Source organism: Mytilus trossulus, chromosome 3 (assembly GCF_036588685.1).
Source record: "Mytilus trossulus isolate FHL-02 chromosome 3, PNRI_Mtr1.1.1.hap1, whole genome shotgun sequence".
Taxonomy (NCBI): Eukaryota; Metazoa; Mollusca; class Bivalvia; order Mytilida; family Mytilidae; genus Mytilus; species Mytilus trossulus.
In genome coordinates this window covers 83,900,132-83,925,412 of record NC_086375.1, presented here as the reverse complement: position 1 = coordinate 83,925,412, position 25,281 = coordinate 83,900,132, and the positions used below count along the sequence as shown (strand labels likewise).

Sequence of the window (25,281 nt, the reverse complement as noted above, 5' to 3'; positions counted from 1 at the left end):
GCGTAAAGCAAAGAACAGAGTAACGACAGGGAGTAATGTTTTGAATTTGACGAACATGCAATTTGGTAATTGTAACAATACTTTGAAAGGTGGCAAACTTGAAGAACATTGGCACTTGTCAGAGTGTGTCCAAATCATGGCGAACAGATATACTTATAGAATATAATTAGTTGGTAAAGTCGGCTAAAAGGAGTTACTGTCAGTTACGAAGTTACGAAGATGGCGAACAGGGGTCATAATTTGTATGTTTCCGAAGTTGACAATATTGACAAACAGGATACTATTTAGAATGGTTCTTAAAGTTGCAGGGGTGTAACAACAAACTGTAAATAATCCGTTTCGGTGAATAACAGCATACATTTCCTATAAAAGTTGTCTATAATTCCATATTGTTGTAAGCGATTCGATCTTCTCGCGTTTTCTATTGCTTATTATCGTTATAGAAATCTTTAACTAGTCATTCAGAGTAATAACCTATATGTTGCGAAACTGATATCATTCGAATCAAATGTTTTACGAGTTATATTAACTATTTTTTATTCCACACTAAGGGGCATTATTTTTTAGTCCTGAGGGTCAGTTCCTTCGTCCGTCTGTCCCGCTGCAGGTCAGAGTTTTTGGTCAAGGTAGAAATGTGTTTAGTAAATATGAAGACCAATACACTTGAAACTTAGTAAACTTTCTAATGCTAATGCTAATGCTAATGCTAATGCCAAATAAGAGTTTTGACACCAATGTCATGGTCCACTGAACATAGAAAATGATAATGCGTGTTTGACATCTGTTTATTATGGGCACATTTTTGTTTGATTAGCTTCGCAAAGAACTTCAACGGATTAAGATATTCAGTCTGCATAATGTTAAAACTATATATAAATGACATACAAGTATCAAGCATACTGTTGCGACTGATTTCTTAGCAATGGATGTCTCACAAGTGAACATCTTCCAAAAACTAATAAAAAAATTAAGTTATAATAAAAGTTCTTGAAAAGGATACACAAATGTTTTGGGAATATTCTCTCCAAGGAATACTTATCGAAACATGGCAATTCAACTTATTACATAACGAGACAAAACTTACCAAAATGTCGCCGTTGATGCATAAAATCAAAACCAGAACAACGTTCAGCCGATGTTCTACAGTCATTCTTATGTACTGTCTTTTCGATCATTCAAAGACTAACATGCATTCCATCTATTAACGTTACAATATAAAATCAAGTCTTTTTACTGAAAAGAGAAGTTTTTACGTATGAAACAAAACATAACTATCTTAAAACAACGCATACTATTTTTGTTTTTATTAATTCAGCTTCTCTAATCTTAAAACCTTTGACCGTGACGTTTTTATATGGTTTAACGTCCTGTCGTACGTTGTCTTTATGTTAACTTTTTAATATTCGTACTCAATGACCATTCCACCAAAAGTTTTGAGATCGAAAGTATGTTATTGTAATGTAGACTTTTCTCGCTGCGTTGAAGACCAATTGGTGGCTTTCGGTTGATTCTTGCCCTTTGGGTTGTTGTCTCTTTGGCATATTCCCCTTTTCCATTTTTAATTTTATTGATGAACTTTCATTCATTTCGATGCGACAACACTATTTTTGTGCTTTATAATAACACCATCCAATTCATATTTTGAGGAAGAAGAAAACAGTGATATTTGAAGTATATACATTATTTCTTTAATTTGATAAAAGACCACCTGAATTCAATTTTTGCATTGACTCAACCGAACCAATTTTTTTGGGACGTCAATTTGATATTTGAAATGTAGGCTATCTGGACTTTGATTTGATATTTGAAATGTACCTGTCTGAGAAGTTTGAATTGTTTGCATTTAATGACCTTTCTCATTTAGACGTTCAATTTGATACATGTATATCAAATAACACCATTTGCTTAAGTGCCAAAAATGATGCAATATCAGTTGTATAAATAGAACTTATGAAACTTACAAAGTCAATGTAAAACATGAGAACTTCAAATCAAGTTTTTGTGTATTTTTTTTCATTGAATGATTTTGGTAACTAGTCAAACATATAACCATATTCAACTTTTCAATTTCTGGAGATTTTAGGTGGTAAGATGTTGTTGTTTTCGAAAATACATGCTTGCACTAGAAAAATATCTTTCAAACGACAACAATCTGCTATTTGAAAAAAAACATACTTTATACTTTTAAGAATAATCTCCGCGTACATTATTTGTAACTTTTGAACCGATGGTTGGACAGTTTTGGGGTTATGAGAAAAATGTAGAAATCTTAAAAATATTTTATACAACCGTATATATAATATGCAGCGATATCTTATCGTTTTCTTAATATATCAGCATGAAAAAATGAAAATTGAGCATTATTTTTATTTGCACTCAATGAACCTTGTTGTAAGTAAAAGATCGAATGAACTTAAGATTGTTGGTGAAGGTCCCAATTCTCTACATGTACGAACCCCGGTTCTCCAAATATAATTTTTCAAAACATGTGTAAAATAATTCAAGGAAATAACTGTTGAGTGTACAGGGATGATAAAAAAAATAATTGTTAATGATTAACATTGCTATCTGTTTTGAGGTTATATATGGATTTGTTTGAGTATATTGAAACTTTGCCCTAGGTAGATATAATCTGACCATGTCCATATAAAAAACGTATTGTTCTCGTCGAAAGTCCATACTTGATTTTAGCTGTTTTTGTCCCTAGTGGTACTGTGCGAACAAAGGTCGCCAATCAAGTTTAATAAAATTGAAAAAGTTTCGAGTTACTCTTTTATATTAGACAAGAAAATACCCGCGAAATGTACTTTGGTTCATAATTTTAAGATCTATATAGTTTTGGTGTAAGGCGATATTTTAAAGATCTTTTAAAAATATTCGTGAAGCGTGTCACAGACGAAGAACCACCACTCAATATGACTCGCAAGAGAATAGTCTTCCCGACAAAAACTATTGACGTTTGTGATCTAATCATACTTTTAGGATATGTCATTAGTATATCTTGGATGCATTTGCACTGATCAAAATAATATGACGTCGCGTACGGTGTTGGTGTTACTGTTTGTTTTGGTAACGTTATTTTGACGTTATTTTTCATGCATTGTATAAATAACGTCGTACTTTTTTTTATTTCGTGCAGCTCAATCATACAGAATAATTTATATGAGCGGTTGGCTTCACTTGCTACGTATAGAACCGAAATGCAAAAGCGGTACATATTTATTTTTAAGTACAGTTAAATTAAAACAGAAAAATAATATTCATTTAAATTAGTACCCCCTTGGAGCAAATATATTTTCTGCTGCTTTTTATTTAAGTTTAACTTGACATATTTATTTATAGTGGATTGGGAAACAAGTTATTACAACTTATATTAATCCGTTTAATTCCACTTTGAGGGTGCGAGTGCTTCCTTGTAGCCTTAGCCTGCTCTTTTCGAAATCAAAAAGGGTGACTTTTATGTGCAAGAGATATTGGTCTCTCTTAACGAGTCATTTATCGCCCCCTTCCGACGGACTTTCATTGTTTCACAAGACCATCATACTCGCAAATGGTGTCAAGGGCTTAATCTTTTATCCGTTTTTGATAATTTCCCAATAAAAATTTTATTAGTTGAATCGTTTGTTTCATCGCCTGTATTAAATGTTAAAAGAATCAACAGCTGAAAGCAAATTAAAAATTAACCACAATAAGATTAATTTAATAAAATTTGCCAATTTCATAAAAGAAATTTAATCTCAACTATGAACAAGAAAACAGATGGGCGCCGATAATTTTAGCGAAAAACTACTAGGGGTCATTTTAGCGCAGACATTAGAGCCCATTTTAGCGCAGGATTAATCCATTCAGCTGTATTTTCGATAGCCCATTTTAGCGAAAACTTTCCTAGTTGAAAAATACTAAAACCACGAGCATTAATTTATGCTGGTTTTATATAAAGGTTGTATGTATATATATGTTCACTTTGGTTCATCATGGAAATAAAAGTAATTCTATAGTTGTCACTCAGCTATTTGCGTTTTTCCTGATACTATCATCAAATTGCAAACAACAACATATATAAAAATACAATGTACAGGCGAATGTGCACCACAATCTAGACAAGATAAAGAGAAAAATTAGTTCCTACTGCAACTTTATCAACAGTATTGTACTGATTGAGCATGGATTTTCTTTTCTAAATCTCGCGCATGGGTCTTTGTTTTTTTAATAAAAAGTGTGCAAACAAAATAAATATTGAAACAAATATATAAAGAAAAATGCAAGGATGAACTTAAGGATGTTTCATTAATCTTTGTATGTGCCCATCGAAATTGATAAAGAAGCATGCCAGCATTTTTTATTCTTGCATGTTCCTATGTCCCTAGAAACACTATCCATTCTTTATGATTTGAAAATGTGCCATATAAATTAATCCTTTTTCTTTTATAATCGTTCGTTTTAAGACACCAGGTCCCATGTACTGAATAGAGAACATTCAAACTAGTCCCCCAGGCTGCCTCAAATAATAGATAAAAGGGGAGGGAGAGGGTTTCAGAAACATTAAACCTGTTAAGAAAGTTTTGAATAAGGTTAGCATTCAATGCCATATTTGTCGCTGGACGTCAGATAAACAATGAATCTGGGTTACGCAATGTTTCAACCAATCTCATTATCATAATTAAATCATACTATTGGTAGAGAAATTCACAATTTGTTATATCAAATTGACAAATTGTTATTTCTGATTAATGATTTTTTTTTTATATCAAATTGATAATTTGTTATACCAAATTGATAATCTGTTAGATCAAATTGATAATTTGTTATATCAAACTCATTATCTGTTATATCAAATTCACAATTCGTTATATCAAATTGGAAAAAGTTAATTAGCATGGCACGTAAAGGCTTCCGCAATTTTCAACGTTCTAGCACTACATGTCAAGTTTTAAAGAACGTAACGTCAAAACAAGTAAAAAAAGCATGGTGTGTCATTATGACTAGACAAAAGTAGTCGCTGACTGTGTCGTTCATACTTCCGACATGTGATCGACAATGGGTTCAAAAAAATCTGTGTTTCTAAATTTAACCTTAAATTGGTGACATATAGAGTGAAAACTGACTTGGATTTTTTGCCAAAAAATATCCTCAACCTGATTTGGTAAAAAAATCAATATGTCTAGCACTTTTAGCAGTTTTGCCAATCCCAAAAAAATATTGTGAAAACATTTGTGTACTGAACACATAGGTAACACAATGAATGATAAAAAATCCAGATACGCATGACAATCCCAGTACCATCCCACAGAAAATCAAACGATAATACGGGATGTAAGCTTGATGTATGAAATCTTGATATTCCAAAATTTAATCACAATTTTTTTCCACTTCCCTCCGATCGTCTTACTATCTCGTTTACACCTTTGTATATTGAAATTTTAAATCATTTGTTGCTAATTTAATTATCAATCTTGATCACATGTTGTTTTTTTTTTAATGAAATATCTTGACTGTTTGCACTTTTCTATTAGAACCCTGGTTTAATTTTGGCATTTTAACCCCAAAGGATTTCGGACCACGCTCCTCTCGATGGAACAATACCCCACCCCCCTTTTTCCATGCTTGGGAATGTGTATCACAAAATGTTTCAGTGTAAGATCGATCCGCATTAGATCTCAGGTGTTTTTGTGCTCAGAACCACCCTGATATATGAGATGGCTGAAAATGTATGCATAAAAAATATGAAAAGGGACAGACCATAATACTTGCAGACAAAGCAGAATTGATGACCGCATGTAAAATTAACCAAAATAATTTCGCAACATACTCCGCTGCACCCCCATTCGTACCTCTTAATATCATATCCTTAATCCGCACCGGATTTTCCCGATTTTACCCCCAAAACCGGCAAAAGATCTTGCAATGAACACATAAAGTTATAATAAACTACCCTGGTCATATGTGAAAGAAGAAAACGCGACACCCATCTTCAACTCTATTCATTTAGTAATACAGTTATGAACAGTAGTCTGATAAATATATTTGCTAACAATATTTTAAAGACTCCCAAGAATAATTTAGATTCCGATTTATAAGGATATCAATACCGAAGCCACATGTTTTATTTCAAACGAAAATGGCAATCGTGTAGAACAGTCTTCAACCTTTACTTTTTCAATCCACTATAAACAAACTTAAGTAGCTCCATTTTTTTGAAATTTTTGTTGGATTAAGTTGGCTTGTAGAGAAGATCTTTACAATGCCTAAAGCAATTTACAAGCCAATGCCGTAGGACTGTGGTTAATTTTAAAAGCGTGAAGACTATCAAAATAAAATCAGTTACGAATATCATAGACTTTTAATTTTCTACAGTTACCTATATCATCGTGCTTTTTGAACAGCAGATTTCTCCATTTAGCGGTTGAACTATGAAAACCCCCTTTCTATTTCAGTTTCAAATTAATAAAGAATAATAATACATATAACATTACAAAATCGACAAAAGAATATTTGACAACATCGTCTGTCATCTTTGGATATACGGTACATGTACGAACATAGTATTTGTTGTATTTTTATTTTACTGAAACCGTTGTTATACATTATTTTTACAAAACAATCTATAAAACGAAAAGTATCACCACCCTGATGTACATTCTTGAGGTACTGAAAACTTACCTATTGCATGTGTGCATGAGCTGTTGATGTAACATTTGACGTTAATGACGTATGAATGTGACCCTAAAAAATACTGAACATTGTCTATGACGTCATTGAAATATCGGGCCAAGCAGTGGCGCAGAAAAATGTGCCATTGAATACCGCAGTCTCACTAGGCCACGATCGCACTACGATCTGTGAAAAAAATACAAAGTTTGACGATCGTAGTGCGATCGTGTAGATCGCAGTAAGGTCGTATCACGGTCATGGTGAGGTCTTCAAGACCGTGTTGAGCGTGGCTAACTTTGAACATGTTCAAAACAATCGTGGTGCGGTTGTGGCGAAATCAGGTCGTACTAGAAGCGTATAAAGAGCGCAGTAAGGTCGCTGTAAGATCGCAAGGGTCGCTGTACTATCGTAGCGAGAGCGTAGTGACCGCGTGATTCTATTCTGAGAGACTTCGATCTCATAGTGACGTTATTACGACCTCACTACGACCATCACGTTCTCACCACGACCCAACTATGCTTCCACTACGACTATACCACGATAACAACACGACCCAACTACGCTTCCACTACGACTTTACCACACTGTTTAAGATATAGTATGTTTCTAGCACGCCGAAGCCGTCGTCATCACGCTCTTCTCACGACTTGACTACGTTCACATTACGACCATCATGCTCATTATCATTTTCACAAAAAATATAAAAAAGCTCTCCAGGTTTTGTTTGATTATATAATTTGGACCTTTTGTCCTTTTTCTTTAACGGCTCTCTATCTGTGTCATCCCTGATATCGTTCCGGCACTAAAAGATCGCTTTCTGAAGTTTGATGGACCAGCATAAGCATAAGGATGTGATTCAGGTTGGATTGCCGACATCTCTGCTGGATCAGTATTCGATACTATCAAAACTCCCTCTGCCTCTACATCTACTCCTACATGTAACACCACGCCCACGTGTTCTGGTAGAATTTGGTGGCATGACTGAGTTGTTTCCTATAATTGCAGTAGAAGCGTGGTAAGATCGTTTAACTCGTGGTATGGTCGTAGTGAGAACGCGATGACCGTAGTAGGATCATGATAATCCGCATAGAAAAAGCGTGATGAGAACGTGGTATAATCGTAGCAGGATCTCAGTAGAAGCGTAATGAGGGCGTAGTTCTTATCATCGTGAAAGCAACGAAAATTTACATTTTCATACCGCTCATACCGCGACCTAACCACGATCTAAATTTAGTTTAGATCGCAGTGAGCGCGTAATGCGATCGTGGTTTAGCGGGACTGGGGCTGAACATGTACAGGATATAATGCAGACGGGGACAATGTGTTTAACTTTTAATCTTTATAAGCTGGTATTGGTCTGTTACAGGACTTTTTTTGTTTTTATCTAATTGTTAATGTAAGAATGTATTCGCTGTTAGAGTGGGACGCCCATATTCGCCGGGGACACAATTTCGCCGTTTTATGATTTTGAGGTGTACAAATTTTAAAGGATGGCTGAAATGGAAGAATATTATGCAGTTAAATTATATTTTAAAAACAAATATGATTAATATTTAAACTTGACAAAATTTCGGCACTGACTGCAAAGGACAGAAATACGAACAACGATTTTCGGCTAATTTCCTGAATATAAAACACGATTTCAAAGAAGTATTTCTTAGTTATTTTTTAACTGGTTGCCTTAAATTTCAGTTCTTTAAATCTTTGAAATGTCTGCTACTCATCTATAAGAACATTGAATATTGATAAATATTATTTAAAACTGCACTTATTTGGTTTTAAATAGATGTGTCAAAACGGCGAATATGTGTCCCCCTTTGACAAAATATCAGGAAATTTCAAATAGCTTTTAATCTTACTTTTCAGATGATTTCATTTCAAAGAAACACGTTTATAACCTAAAAATATTTTGCTTTTGATGCGGTTATCTTCATATAGAAATTTCAGTATACTTCAAAAACATAAAAATCTGAAACATAAACTGCAGAAAACATGGAAAACTATGGCGAAAATTAGCACCCCACTCCACTGTTATTCAAAATTGGAATGTTAGCAATTAGACAGCAAATATTCGATAGGCCTAGAAATTCGAAATCATTTCCACTGATTATATGTTGGTCCTTTATTCGGAATAGGATTCCAGTAGAATAACAGATATTATCTATACTTCTATACTATTAAACGAGAAGACCTCATTTTGTGTGTCGCGTCTCTTCCTTCCCCAAAAATATTAATCATCATGCCTCTGTGTCCTGCATCATCATGCATAGTCGAATTTGTCATCCATTCTCATGATTATTCAGTATGGATTATTTGGGGAGAAAAACGATGAACAATGCATCCGGATATTGTTTCCGTCATCAGACCTACTTTTAAGTCATACCCAAGAATTCCGATTTTAAACTTTAAAAGAGGGTGTAAAGGGTTTAGTCGTGCAACGTGTTGTGCCACTTTTTAATTCACGTGCAGCGATGAAAAAGGTTCGTTATACATCGTGTTTCGTGAAATCGATACAAAGATCAACGTGTAAGAAATTTAAATTGTTCGTTCATCGTGAAATGGCAATTTTATTTCGCGTTATTCCGTGCAGCTACATCTATTTACCGTCCCCTCTTGAAACATATTTTTTTCATAACTACTCGGCGACAGGACAATGATTTTTCCATTATTCTGCATGTATGCTATGATTATAACCCTATAATATACATAGAGACTCTCCGAGGGAGGCTATAATATAGCAGTGATCGCCGTGGAAAGGAAACGTTGAATTAATAGTTAATAGCAAATATACTTTATTTATATTATATGTATGTTTATAGTATACAGAAACACGAAAATTATGGAATTTAACAGAAAGCAAAAAAAAAAATAACAGACTTTTGAAAAAAGGGAGAGGGCTTAGAAATAATTGTCCTGTTTCAAAGGCCTATGACTCAGATTGATACCTTTTCTGAAATTATCCAGACATAAATTATTTAAAAAAATTCATCCTACAACAGTTTACATACTTTCAACCAAGCTGCAAATACCCGCGATTTCGCGGGTGTGTTCTAGTAGGTATAAAATATAAAAGCAGTCAACATTGTGTTATCGTCTTAAAACCCTTTATATATTACTCTAAATACATGTTCATAGAAAATGGAATTTATTTAATAGACATGATTATAATACACCTTACCGCTTTATGTCAGCCAGTTCTGTACATCACAGTTGACTGCTGTGCCCCTTTATTTGAAATTTATACTATCTGTTTAAGGTCAAATTATTTGCTGTTTTGGTGTTATTAGAATCCTCCCTTCTCCCTCAATACAGAATAGGAAACCCATGAGACCTGAATTGCATGGGTTTATATAGAATAGAGAATAATGGTGAACATGTAAACTAAATGACAAACATATAACGATTAGAGAGGGAAAAAAGTGAAACAAATAAAATAAAAAAAAAAAAAAAAGGGATGCTAAAATATATAAAATTTAAAAAAAATGTGTCCATTTAAATCTTACAAACTGTCACATGTATCAACTAAAGTAGACTTACCTTCTCATTTCTGTTGGTGGTTTGTACGTAGTTCAATCCGGAAATAAAGTCAAGTTACATGTACTCAGAAAACTTCCTGTTGAGGTCAATTATTTCAATCAAAGATTGTCAGTAATCTTATCTCTGGTGTATTGCGGGAAAAGGGGTGGGGGTGGGGGGGGGGGGGGGTGATAAAGTATTTACCAGAATTTATCCATATAGGATCAAATAGCAATAATGTACCTATCAAGAAATGTAAAATTTTTACTCATTGGTACAGGTTAAAGCCTATATGGATAACATAAGTTCAAAAGATTTTGCTTAAAAAATGTATTTTGCTGTCAATATAAAAATAGTTATCAAAGGTACGTGGATTATAATTTAACTAGATGCTCCAAGGAGCATGTGTTGCTCACCTGATATTTCTATTAACAATTGATGCATGAAATAATGCAACCATTATACTTTAGCTTTAGTTTCAGAGATATAAGTGAAAAACTGCTTTTGCACCCTAAGTTCTATATTTGGCCATGTATGCCTTGTTGGTTGGCAGGTAGGGTCATCGAGCACGCACACGGATAACCTAATGCTGAGTGTGGCCAAGTTAAGTTAATTTGTCTCAGTTCTTTCAGGAGAAGACTTTAGTAAAAGATTACAAAAAAATACGAAAAATTGTTAAACTTGAATTTAAAGGGCAATAACAATAATGAATATTATACACATTGTGTATGCCCTCGCCGCTAGGTGATTGTGACATTCAGTCCAATCCTTGTCCGTCTGTCCAGTCCGTCTGTTTCCTTTTGCCTCGACCAAATTTTATAAATCTAACTTAATATACACTATGCTTAATACGACAAAACACACTTCAAATTCACAATTGAATGGCGTTTCTTTTACCGTTCTTGAGTTATGTCCTTTACAAATGGACACACACTTAACGCTTTGTGTCCGTTCTCTGCATTTTGCTTGCCTCAAACAAATGTTATTGAACTACTACACAATGTTTAATAAAACAATACAAAGATCAAGTTTGAAATTGGGTGGTGTCATTTCACTGTTCTTGAGTTGTGCTCATTTTGCACCCATTTACAAAAACAAAAAACAAACAATTATATCTCTAATTAAATGTCCATCTCTTTTGCTAATTTTGTTAATTAAACTCGTTAAAATCAAACTGCTTGGAATCACGATTGTTTCACTTTGGCCAAAAGTTTTTAGTGAAGGAATTTTGTAAAATTTAATGAAAAGCGACGGGCGTGAATTGGGTAAGCGGTGAGCTAAAAAATCACCTGTGATAATGAATTTTAATCTGTTATAACGAATTTTACAATTCATGATAACGATTTAAATTCGTGATTTCAAATTTAAAATGATATTTTTTGAGAGGTCCTACTTGGGCTTCCGTAAGTTTTATTTAAAAGAGGGACGAACAATACCAGAGGGACAGTCCAATTGATAGATTGAAAATAAATGGACAACGGCATGGCTAAAAATAAAAAGACAAATGGTCAAATAATAGTACAGAAGACAAAACATAAAAAACTAAAGACTAAGTAACACGAACCCCACCAAAAACTGAGGATGATCTCAGGTGCTTCGTATGGGTAAGCAAATCCTGCTCCACATCTGGCATCCGTCGTGTTGCTTATATTATTACAAGTCCGGTAAAAAGTCTAATTCGGTAGGTCACATACGTGAAAAGGGAAATGTATTGTAATCAAGACATAAGCAACATATCAAGATATAAAGATATAACAAAATTCATAAACATCTTTATTAAAAAAAAACAATAGTAAAATTACATTCATGGTGAGAAGAATTCAGCTAAAATACATAACATTCAAACTTAACAATAATTAATTCATTTAAATGGAAATAACACTATATCTTGTATAGAACGCCTTTCTATTTGTTAAGATTAGACTTTATAGTCCTGTTTATGAGAATATTATATGTAAGTTAATAATAGTGCTAGTAAGCAATCGACTTTCAGTTAGCAAATCACGTAGAATTAAAATAATAGTGTTACATGCATAAAAAACCTGTTGCAAACATGTGCGTTTAGTTATTTTCTTCTTTTTATGAATAACCGATCGGTCTTATTCTTGGGCTTAGCCTTACTTTTGATGAAGATGGTCCTGACAGTACTGTAAGAAAAAAATAAAACAAAATATTTCAAGCTGTTAAAGTATTTTGTAGTGAAAATTAAGTCGGCAGGTGAATTCAAATTAAAAATGGATGAAATCAACAATACTTTAACGTTATGGTGGCATCATGAAAAGGTTGATTATTATTAATCGTTGTGTATCAATAATTATAGACATGTTTTCAAGTTTTCTAAAAATAAAAAAGGAATTCAGAATATTTGTCTGATCTGTAGCATTGCCAGATGTATGTGGTCAACAGGAATTAGATAAGTGAAACAAGTATGTCTCATAGTGAAGCTTTTTTCAATGTGACGATTGGTAAACAATATTATATAGCTTATGCTGCGAAATGTGTTCCTGACGGATGAATAGACGGCGATAAACCATAATAGCCAGCTAAACTTTAACTAGGTATAATAAAAACAGGTTATAAGAGGAGGTTCTTATCAAATGTGTATGTTAGATCTGTTCCATTGCAATTTAGGTATGATACTTATACAGCAGTTATCTTGTGAACTTACTTTTTCTTAATTTTCTTCCTGTTTATTATTACTAAAAGAACTGCTATGAATGTAATCAGTACTACTGTACCAATACATCCACATAATATATACAGGAATACTGAAATATAAATTTATAAAGTCAAGAACCTGTTGATCAGTGGTTGTCGCATATTGATGTCGTGCATACGTGTTTTTCGTTTTTTTTTAAAAGATAATACTGTTGGTTTTCCTGTTTGAATTATTTTACCTATTCATTTTTGGGTCCTTTATGGCTTTCTGTTTGGTATGGGCCAAGTTTCATGGTTATCAAAGGTATCGATATTATAATTTAGTACGCCAGACGCGTGTTCGTCATTGACGCTCATATTAAAATATCCATAAGACCATACTTTCACCTATAATGTTGAATTAAAAAAAAAGGTGCATGGATGGAACTCATTGGCACTTATATCACATATTGTAATTTCTATACAGTGTGACAACTGTAACGATCAGCTCTCCTATAACTAACAAAGACAAACATGGTAATACGTGCTTTTAAAGGAGTCCGGTAAGGGTCGATTTTGGCCTCAAATTTCATGTTCATCAAACGAATGAGTTTTGACACTTTAATTCTATCAAATATGCAAAAAATCGTCACATTTAAGATGGTTTTTGTCAAAAATGAAAGTGGCCGCATCCGTGTTCATTCTCAAGCTTTATATATGTTATTTATTATCATCAAATACAACTTACATTTCAATATTATGAATGAACACGAATGCGGCCACTTTCATTTGAGACGGAAACCATCTAAAATATAGCTAAATTGCTAAAATTGTGAAGATTTCAGTAATTTGGCATGACTATGTTAGTACCCGATATATGTGCATTGTATTGTCAAAAACAGCTAATATTTGTGTAGCAGAAGCATTCTCCTTGCCAATGAATAGCTCAAAGATAAAATTTTCACAATTTTGTAAAACTGCTATATTTTGGGGCCAAATGGCGGTCTTACTGAACCTACTCTTTTTATTGGAAATATAAGTTTTTAATCTGTTTGATTTTCATGTTTTTCAATAGCTATATAAGGGCTCCGATAAAATTAAATTAAACATGATTATGATTTTTTTTTAATTTAAAACACCGATTACTAGGTAAATTGGAGAAGCGGAAGTTCATTTAAAATCACCACCCATCGGGAAAAAATACTAATGATAAAAAAAAAACCAACAGTCATATTCCTAACTTGGTACATGCATTTTCCGCAAAAATGATGGGTTTATCCTGACTTGCAGTTTAAAGCAATGCTTGTTAATAATATTAAACTTTTGAAAGATCAGTCAAATGCAACATACTGGCTCCGAAGCGAAGGCGAACATCTGCACTTTTATGATCTCGATTGACATTTTAACGCATGAAGGGTATCACAGATAACCGATGAGTAATGAGTTCCATACTTCTCATTAAAATATGGCTTTCTGTCGCAAAATAAATGAGTTCCATATGAACATTTCATTTAAATTTAGTAACTCACATTCATAAGATATTGCTGTTGTCGTTGGTATTGTTGTGTTTGTATTTGTTGCTTTTACAGTTGTCAAAACAGTTGTCTTTTCCACAGTTGTTGTTTCAATGGTATCTGTGACATATGTCATATGGGCTTGTGTTAAAGTTGTCCCATCATTTGTTGTGATACCAACAGTTGTTGCTTCAGTTGTTTTGAGGATTTTGTTGGTGGCTGGGGCACCTGTTATATCTGATGTTGTCATTTTGTCAGTTGACATATTGTCTGTTGTAGCTTTGGAACAGAAATAATACAAATATTTGATAACTTTTTAAAAAATCAATTTAAGAAACTATCAAATAAGAACCTTCTTTTCTTTTGCTTTTAAATATGTCAACGGTTGAATAAGATAAATGTTTTGAATTGTGTCAGTACAAATGCACTTACAAAAATGCATACCTGACATATTGATGATATTTCGAACTTAAAATCCACCATCATTCTGTTTGTTTCTTAATAATTTCTTAACTTATTATATACGAGTGTTTTCTATTAGAATAAGTAAATGTTGCTAGCATTAATTGATTTGCTGTTAATGTTCATCCTTTCATTTTGTATATAAGATTCTTTACTAGAATTCAATGCATCAAATATTATATCAAATATACAACATAAAGTATACTTTTAACTTTTATATTATTCAACCTATGTTGAACATGTAAATAATAGTGTAACAACTGAACACGTATTATCATTTACTAAAAAGTTCTTACTATCATATGCGCTTTTGACATATTACAGCCGATTTTATTGAGTTTGTAGCCAAAGGTTATATCTTTAATTAGCTTGCTTGTTAGCAGAACTGAAAGTCATTATTGGGTCAGGTATTCTATCCTTCTTTCGAAGTAGCCTAGTCTAACAGACAAATAGATTGGTTATCTGTCAGACGTCTACTCTTAAAGTAGGATAGATTACCTAACTTAACAATAACCTCACGGTTCGGCATAAAGCAAGCTAACCAAAAATATTACCCTTGGCTTCACACTCAATTAAATCTGCTGTAAATCTATAACGTGTTATTTTCATTTTTGTTATCGTTATGGCGAATATTGTTCAAATTTATATGCTTGTATTTTATGCATATATGTTACGGTTCTATATGTTTATTATGCACATTTCTAATTATGTTAACTATCTATTGAATTTTTTTACAATATATTGTTTCACATTCATCAATTGACAAGATTTGTGTCAGGTCCAAAGTGTACTGTCAACATTCGACCAGACGTCAATAACGAAGACAATAGCAAGTTAAATGCATGCGATGAAAAACAAAACAAAATATATTTTTCAGAAATATATGAAAAAGCCTTATGTAAATCTGTGAACAAGGATTCAATACGACGACATAAAATTAACATTTCAAACAATATACCAATAAAAAGGAATGCACTAGTTAGCGATTATGCTTACAAAACTTACTGTCGATTGGCAGAGAATAAACATACTTCATTCCAGTATTACTGTTCGATGCAAAACTATACACCTGTAAATAAGAAAACAAACAGATTTTACTTTACTCTGTTCTACATGTACGCACAGGAAACTTATACCAGATAAACACGCGTTTGATATGGATATTCTTGTTTCTGTCGGCTTGAGGCTTGTCAAGATTTGCAATTAGTTTGTGTCATGAATATATACAACTAGCCTTTTGCAATACTAGTAACAAATCTTGATAAAAAAAATAAGAATAAAGGATGCACACCTCATTACTACATTATTTAAAGAACAAGTAAAAGCAGATTTTGTTACATGTAACTGAAGATCCACAAGTTACACTTGTGTCGAGGGAATACCGTTTTATTTCAATGTTTCAAAATACAAGGTTGATCATTATTCTATAGAAGCGATAATTACATATAATTTTCACATGAATCAATGTATTATAATCATTCATTTTACAAACCTTCACGATCACCGGATTGGTCAAAGGTCCTTTTGCATGCATAATCGCAACATTAGCATCATTATGCCATAAAGTTCCACTAGAATTGATCGGACTATCTCCTGTTTGAAATACTCTGCTATCACCGGCTATGCTACTCGTTATGATTGCATTCCCATCTTCAGTAAATATTTCTGAAATAATAAATCGAGTAAATATTCTTTAAATCATCTCCCCTTCAATACCTTACAGGTAACTTCGATGTCGAAAAGATATTTGTACCTATTATGTCAGTTTGTTTTGTTCACACATTGTTGTCCATATAATGAAATTGATGCGATTGTCATACAAGTGAGAGGTTTAGTTAGCTATAAAAAACAGGTTTTATCAACAATTTTCTTCATAAGAAAATGCCTGTACCAATTCAGGAATATAACAGTTGTTATCCATTCGTTTGATGTGTTTGAGACTTTAATTTTGTCATTTGGTTAAAGACTTTCCGTTTTGAATTTTCCTCAGAGTTAAGTATTTTTGTGATTTAACATTTTTGAATAAATTGTTAGTGTGTTCTGTCGATTAGTGGATTTTGTTATTCAAGTACCGTTTACTATGGTTGAATATATGAAACCGGTATTAGTTGGATATTTATGACATTCATGATCTGTATGGAGAAAATGATTCAAGTGCCGTTTTTATATTTTTAAAAGATGTTGCAGGTAAATTGAAATTTCATGTGATACATGTAACGGACTAACATTTCATGCAGTGCTCAGGTAACACATTCCTTGGATAGTTCTTACCTGTGTAATATTTCTTCATATCATTCCACACAAATGATATTTCTATGTTATATGCACCAACTGGAATTTGTGTCCACTCTTTTCGTTGCCCTATTTTAGATATACATACATTTTTTTAAACATGTAATGGGAAAATTATTGACCATATAAAATCTACATCTGCGGATTAGTAAGTAAGTAAGTAAGTAAGTGAATTTTATTTAGAGTCGGCATATATATAATACATTATAACAGAGAAAGCATGAGCTCTGGTGAGCTCCATTACCGACTATCACATACAAAATCATGCAGCATCATGCAAATACTACCAAATAAAACTGAAAAAAAACATGCAATATAATGAAAGCAACTCTATTTGATTTGTGAGCCTCCAGAGTCAAAGCTCATGTGGCAAGTGCCTCTATGTGCATTGAAACGGGGGAATTAGCAAATCACTTGAAGATTATAAAATATAACAGACTAAAAGCATAAAAACAATATATAAATAAATATATACACGTGTCTCGTTTGTTTTAACGTTATGCTGGTTACACTTTGCTTGAAAAAAATATTTGCGGCATTTGAATAACATTTGATCACGTGGGAAGTATGATTTAAGGTTGTTAGGATAAATAAATGTCTATCAATGCAGAAAATAAAAAAATATTGAAACACTGCACGGAGTTGATTTCCATTACTTGCAATAACGAATTATATTAATTTATTAATTAAATATGGTTAACTATCTTTACAAAAAATACAGAGATATATGTACTTTATGAAACTTTCAAATCAGTAAGTTCCAACGTTATAAAAAAAAACCCCGAAGCATTGAAATTTCAACAAAAATAAAGGACGAGTCAGCATATTTGAAAGACAAACATTAAGTTAAAAAAAACCTCAGGTTTTCAATAAAACTGAATCCTTGTATGACCTATTCATGTTTGTATGCGTTTTACGTAAAAGTAGTCTGTTTAGTTCACACATCATTGTTAATATAACGGAATTTGATGAGACTGTCATCAAAGTGAAAGGTTTAGAGCTATAAAACCAGGTTTAATTCACCACTTTCTGCATTTGAAAATGCCTGTACATGAACCAAATCAAGAATATGACAGTTCTTGTCCATTCGTTTCTATTGTGTTTTGTCATTTAATTTTGCCATGTGATTATGGACTTTCCGAATAGATTTTCCTCTGAGTTCAGTATTTTGGTGATTTTACTTTTCATTTTTTAATTGATTATCTAATTCTTATAGCAACGCGGAATATTAAACTACTAACATATTTGCAAATTTTGAAATAATACAATTTATTTTGTGTAAAAACTGATGTTGCATTTATAAACAAAAAGTATACTTACGCAGAACAAAAAAAAATGTAATACGTAGTGTCTAATTTTGATCAGATAGTACAATCAAATTATGAATTGTTGTCTTTTTTTCAATTTGGAAATACATTACAAGGAAGAAAGAGCAACACAATAGTAAAATTTATGCTTTCATTTAGGATGGTAAACCTGAAAAGTTAATCTGAAGCGTTTATATCCAGAATACTACAGATGTTGTTGATAAATGATTAATTTAAGAAATTCTAAAAAGTGCTAAAATGACTTGGGTCAAAAGGTGATTTATTTCAAAATCAAAGCAGATCAAATTATTTACAGCTACACAAAATATGAAATTTACAGAATTGGCTTATTTTGGAACAACTAAAAAATTGGATAACGTTTTTGTGCCTGTAATAATATGCCGAGACTCCGACATCCTTGTTATTTAGAGGAAGTCATATCTTTGACTATATAGAATAATGAGAACATAATAATTGATAACGTCAGTGTTTATCATAGAAGTTGGGCATACAATGGGATATAAACTGTGAATGACCGTCTAGATAAGCAAGGACATATATTTTCTTTCAACATTTTGAACGGTTATATACTTTTAAACCGACATTTTTTTCAATTTTATAGAATTGAAATAGCATTAAAGAACGGTTACAATCTTTGTGAATCCTGTGAGGTAAAAAATAACAAGCTTTGTTACCTTTTAAAATAAACATTGTTTTCAATCAAACAAAGCTTCAAAAGACATTTATACTATTTTTAAACAAGATGCAATAATAGTTTTAATTGCAGTTGAGCGAAAATGGGAGAGTATATGGAAAAACGTTGTAGGAGATAGGAAAAAAACATAATTGTGTCACTAAAATTTCCAAAAAAAACCCAAGTTCTGTTGGTTTTAATACCGAATTAGACACCGTATTTTATGTAATAATACTTTACTTTTGAAAATGAACATTGTACAGTGCCACATGTGGAGCAGGAGATCAACCCCAGTTTTAAGTGGGGTTCGTGTTGCTCAGTCTTAAGTTTTCCATGTGTGTCATGTGTACGAGTATTTGTCTGTTTGTCTTTTTCATTTGTAGCAATATATTTGTCAGTTTATTTTCGTTTTGTGAGTTTGCTTGTCCCTCTGGTATATGTCGCCCCTCTTTTGAACACTGTGATTTATGTGTATTTTGCAAAGAAGAACCAGAAAGTATTGAACACTTATTGTGAGGCTGTCATATTGCACAGTCATTTGTCATCATATTAATGCTTGGAGTTTTGAAACAACACATATTAAAATTCCACTAAATGTGGATAATGTCATAATTGGTCTTTATGATAACTAAAAACCAAATTTTATAAAAAAATAAAGTCATTTTAATAGCTAAGTATTTTATTTACAGAATTAAGATTAAAAAGGAAAAACCTCATATGCAGGGGCTTAAAAATCTTTTTCAAAGAAAATTTAATTTTAGAAAAGCATATTTCTTAAAAAAAAAATACGAGTGCAAAAGATTATTACATGTACTGGAATCCCTGGGATAAATTAATTTAATAGTGAAATATCACATATAAACGTGCTTGAAATGTTATAACTGTTATCACTATACTTTTTTTTATGAAAATGTTATACTTCGTCCGTATATATATTGTATTCTGTTATATCATATCGTATTATTATTACTGTTTTGTTGTGAATTCTCATTTTCTTAATTATGCTTATTTCTGTCGGTTGTTTTATTATGTGCCACTAGAGAAATTATATGCCAATGCCTGTCAATCCATGATGAAGAAAAAAATGATTATTAAAAAGAGATTAAAATCTATTTATATTTACATTGAGCTACATCATCAGTAAAATATCCCTCTTGGATAATACATGTACTATTATCACCATTACACACGCCGCATCCATCAAATACTCCAGCATTCAGAGTACTGTCACAGTCGAATCTCTACAAGATGAGCATTGACAACATATATATGCGTGTGACAAAGGATTTATTCAATCTAATAAAGTGCCTAAGTAGTTTACAAATTATGTGTTTAGTATTCCACTCACTAAGAAGGAGTTTGTATCGTATGAAATTGCATAACGCTTTTTCAGATTTCATTTATCCTGCAAATTGCTCAAATGGTCTCCACCTTCTTGACAAAGCAATAGCATTCGATTCTCAAAGACTTTCCGATTATTGCATCTAGAAGAGTATGAACTGCTTACCGTCTACTGTGCACAGTCTTCACTTCCTATGCATTAAGGCATTTTGAATGTATTTCTTTCCATCTTATGTTATTTTTCATTCTTGGACATGTATAACTAACTCTATAATGTTGTTATATTTTGATCCCTTCTTTAAACTGTTTATTTTTTAAACTTTAAACTTAGAGATTATTCAAACAATCATTAACACTATGCATTACCTGACAATACCCTTCTAAGCAAGCAGAATAAAACCCTGGGCGTCGAGGATATAGGTCTGCATCAGCTGTATCCAAGGTTCCTGGACACGGCGTACCGTTTTCTATCAATCCAAATCTTGTAAAAGAAGGTCTGGTATACCCCGGAGCTGATTCACAAAGAACTTCACATACACCATGGTCTAAAACACAATGTTAGATAAACACTAATAAGACTTTTTAAAACGACACAAGTGCCTAAGCAGAAAATAAATAAGTGACTTTCATTTTTTTAAATGATTTTACCTTTGATGAACTAGGGTTAAGTCGAATATCGTTTCAGCTTTTTTTCTAAAACCAATGCATATAAAGATACCAGAACCTTGTTGATAATTATTCAATGTCAACTACATTAATATAACACGTTAGTCTTGAAGCATAAATGATATGTACTGACGTTGTTTATCATCTTACATGTAACTAAATATTAATAATAACAATAATGAGATTATATAGAGCGCCCTATATAGAAAATAAAAGTTACTCTAAGGCGCTGTACATTCAGCATGGTAATTAAAACAAATCAAAGACAAAAACATTAAACATACACTGTGTTAGATTCAAGTGCTAACATATAATATAAAACAAAAATGCATACCATAACATAAAAGGTAGAATTCTAGGTTAAAAGCATGTAAAATAAGCAAAAATCCTAAAAAGGTATACAAACAAAATGCATAATTTCATAAATGCTATAGATTTCTTTTATTTGTGTTTATAATTACTTATTAGTCTATTTTTTTGTACAAGTTTCTCGGTACTTATACATCCCGTCATAATGTTATTGTATTTTTTTCATATTCTTGTTTTTTCTTTTTCGCTAATCTGCTTTGTCTATCTGTCTTTTTGTTTTTCTTTGTTGACATATTTTTTTATATAGGTCAAGATTATACCAAAATGCTGCCTGCTGTTCTTCTACTTTTTATATTTTTACCTTTTATATCCGTTTGGTTTCTTAATAATTTGTTGTCAATATAACGGCTTTTTATGCTACTGTCATACAAGTGAGAGATTAAGCTAGCTATAAAACCAAGTTTAATCCACCATTTTCTGCATAAACAAATGTATGTACCAAGTCAAGAATATGATTGTTGTTTTCCATTCGTTTATTGTGATTGAGCTTTTGGTCTTGTCGATTGATTAAGGAACTTCTGTGTTGATTATTCCGTGAAGTTTTGTATTTTATTTTTTTTAACTTTTTATATATTCTACAATTAGTAAACATGAATCTAAGATAAATGTTTTTTATCTACATACTTAATGATGAGTAAATAGATCCGGAAGCTGTATATTCTGTTCCATTTATAATGTTGTTATCAATCAGTCTTTGGCATGTCTCGTTTGCTCTTTGAATTATAAGAGTAGAATCTGTCTCACTGTCCCCAACACATGGCTTAAAATATAATGAAATGAATGTTTGATGATGATCCAAATGACCATTGTAATGCAATAAACCTATAGTGGTTTTTTTTCTTTCAATATTTCTATAACCACTAATTTGGACCAGATCAGAAAGAAAATAAAGGAGAGAATACATATTTAAAACACAATCCTCCCTACATATAGTTATAACTTTGTCAATCAGTGAATAAGTTGTGTAATTCTTATACACTACTGGAAATTTGTTGAAAGTTTCTCTTGAATAATTTAAAAAAAAATATATGAAATTATTATTGAAGTACACATTCGCCCTGTTGTTAAGATCAGAAGTATTCATTTATCTATTATCAAACTTCCGGGAATTAGTGGGGTCTGAAAGTTAATTAAAGGTATTTTGATTTTTTTCAGTACGTCAAAATGAGGTATAAGAAAATCTTTCTTATCCCAGAAACTGTTTTTATCCCAGGGATAGATTATCAAAATAAGATATAAGACAAACTTTTTTATCCCAGGAATTGATTACCTTAGCCATATTGACACAACGTTTTGGAATACTGAGTCCTCACTGCTCTTCAACTTGAATTGTTCTTGTTTGACCTATTACAATTTTGAATTTAGCGTCACTGATAAGTCTTAGGTAGACGAAACGCGCGACTAGCGTATCAAATTATAATCCTGGTACCTTCGATAACAATTGATATGAACTGACTGCACTTTATTAAACTTAAGAAAAAGCAGTCGTAAATGCTGAATAACATGAAAGTAGCATAACAAAATTAGTAACTACCTCAAGACTGCAGCCGTTAGCTTCGTATTCATTTCCATCGCAATTTGCACTGTTCTTTGGACTAAATCATTAAACAAAAAGATATATTCTTATTATCATGACTATTCACAAATCTGTTAAGTATAGGTAGAGATCTGCAAAATATTGCTAAACAATTTTTGTGTCACAACAACTTCCCTCTGTTTTATTGTTTGCTTAATCAGGAAATATGTGACTAAGGCCTGCATCATAATAAGGTTTATGTTGATTTTCAAACACTTAATGCGTTTTGGACTTTTAAAATAATACTAGATCTCCATTGATTGATCTGTAAAAGGTTATCAATGATATTTTTATTTATTAAAAATTTCAGTTAAATTCTACACACATCCTGTAAAACTATTTTTATTAACTGTTGGCAAAAGTATAAACTATTCACAATACTAAGGATTTTCTTATTCTAGGCAGACATGATGTTAGCCATATTTGGCACAACGTTTTGGAATTTTGGGTCCTCAATGCTCTTCAACTTCGAAACTATTTAGCTTATTAATCATTTTTTTCTGAGCGTCATTGATTTCTGTCATGGATGATTGTCTATCATTAAAACCTCAGAGTTCGGATTTTCTGTGATTTTTAGTTTTTAGTTTAAACATGTTTTAAAATGTCCGTTGAATACTAATAAAAAATTCGACATTACAGAAACATGAAAAATATCAGTGTGACAAAAATATCTATTTTAAGAACAACACATTTATTCCACTTATCAGTCACAAAATAACCTTTAATATATTTATCCATTAACATTATGAAAAAAAAGTTGCAAAAAACATACGTTGGGTTATTACATATTCTCCGTCTGTAAATCATTCCTCGTCCACACGTGCGGGAACAGGTTGTCCAGGTTCCCCAATCTGACCACCCTCCAGCTCGTACTTCAGGATTAATTAACTGAGCCTCAGACCAATCAACACATGTACCGCCAAAGCAGATCTAAATAAATATTCAACTAAATGTACCGCAGTAAATAGAGTTGGCATATAACATGATTAAAACCAAAAATCTTAATTCCCGGAATACAAACGATATTACAATGAGCCGTTTCTAATGTTTAATTTCGTCTCTTGTTGCTTTATACATTTCTTTTATAAGTCAATTAGATGGAAAAAATCAACAGATAAGAATAACTCGCATACTTACATTGTAGCTGTAGCTTTTGATATCGGTTAAAGTTGCTCAACTTGCACGGACAGACATGAGTGTTAATATGGGAATGTTCTATATACAACTAATTTTATATACACATTTGAAGAAGAACTTTACACAATATATGACTCCTAACATTATAGTTATTTTATATTCACCTTTTGATCTTCACAGTATAGACCGGTGACAGTATCAGACTGTTTGAACATCTGACCATGTGTATTGCCAACGTTATGATCGACACAGCTATATATGTTACAAACTGGGCCCTGTTGACAGATACAAGTTCAGTTTAGGTATCGTATATACGATTTAATCTATAGCTACAGTTTGTTTTCATCACTTAAGTTGCGAGATAAAACAATTGTTTTCATGCATCTTTTGCAACCATAGGTGATGCAAAAAAGTAATTGTATAATCTCATCAAAGATGCCAACTTGACAATTTGATAAAACTTTAGATACTGTGATAAAATTCATGACAACTCTCTCACGAGTTGGTTGACCCTTTAAGATAAAATACCTGTGTCACCGGTGACAAAGTTGTCGTTACCCTATTCCCGTCCTTTTTCTTTAAACGTGCCATCACCAACTGAGGCTTATAACCAAATTTGAAATTACCGTGCTCAGTCAAGTTATTTCATCTGCATACACTTTCGAAGCACATAAGATCATTCCTTAAATGTGGAGGTTACGTTTTGCTAAGTCTTTGTTTATGTGGTGCTTTGTTGACCAGCTAATCTTTTTGTCGTTTTTCGTTTATGATTTCATGAGTCATAATGGAGAAATGCTATTAAATTTAAATTTGCTCACCACAACATCAGGATATTGACGGTATCTGAATCCACTTCCGTATATCTGTTCACATATTTCATCTGCTGTCTTCATCTGACCTGGAAAAAAACAACACAGTATGAAACTTGTTTACATCCATTAATCAGAAAGAAACTGTTTGAAATAACACGTGTACCTATATTGAACATAAACATAAGTAGTGTTCTATAAATATTAAAACTCTATGGTTGTTCTGTCTCAAATATTTAACAATATGTCTTAGGCTATACCTACATGGCCATTATTATGACTATATTTTATGTGGTAATTCTTCTCGTGC

General features: G+C 32.2%; 2 protein-coding genes across 4 annotated transcripts in view; both read right to left on the bottom strand.

Moving 5' to 3' along the window:
* Positions 1-6,760, bottom strand: part of LOC134711090 (A disintegrin and metalloproteinase with thrombospondin motifs 18-like) — a 47,267-nt gene extending 40,507 nt beyond the window's left edge. Inside the window, exons 1-2 of the mRNA XM_063571524.1 lie at positions 6,661-6,760; positions 1,085-1,233 (exon numbers count right to left, since the gene is read on the bottom strand). Of these exons, the coding sequence (XP_063427594.1) occupies positions 1,085-1,150 (66 nt within the window). The 5' untranslated portion in view covers positions 1,151-1,233; positions 6,661-6,760. The remainder of the gene's footprint in view (positions 1-1,084; positions 1,234-6,660) is intronic.
* Positions 6,761-11,812: 5,052 nt separating this feature from the next.
* Positions 11,813-25,281, bottom strand: part of LOC134712668 (A disintegrin and metalloproteinase with thrombospondin motifs 16-like) — a 57,688-nt gene continuing 44,219 nt past the window's right edge. For all 3 annotated transcript variants that reach the window (XM_063574420.1, XM_063574421.1, XM_063574422.1), the window contains 13 exons: positions 24,981-25,060; positions 24,327-24,437; positions 23,798-23,955; positions 22,984-23,044; positions 22,074-22,209; positions 20,781-20,959; positions 20,197-20,314; positions 17,052-17,141; positions 16,273-16,445; positions 15,786-15,849; positions 14,334-14,597; positions 12,836-12,935; positions 11,813-12,314 (listed from right to left, as the gene is read on the bottom strand). In XM_063574420.1, the coding sequence (XP_063430490.1) occupies positions 12,233-12,314; positions 12,836-12,935; positions 14,334-14,597; positions 15,786-15,849; positions 16,273-16,445; positions 17,052-17,141; positions 20,197-20,314; positions 20,781-20,959; positions 22,074-22,209; positions 22,984-23,044; positions 23,798-23,955; positions 24,327-24,437; positions 24,981-25,060 (1,616 nt within the window). In that variant the 3' untranslated portion in view covers positions 11,813-12,232. The remainder of the gene's footprint in view (positions 12,315-12,835; positions 12,936-14,333; positions 14,598-15,785; positions 15,850-16,272; positions 16,446-17,051; positions 17,142-20,196; positions 20,315-20,780; positions 20,960-22,073; positions 22,210-22,983; positions 23,045-23,797; positions 23,956-24,326; positions 24,438-24,980; positions 25,061-25,281) is intronic.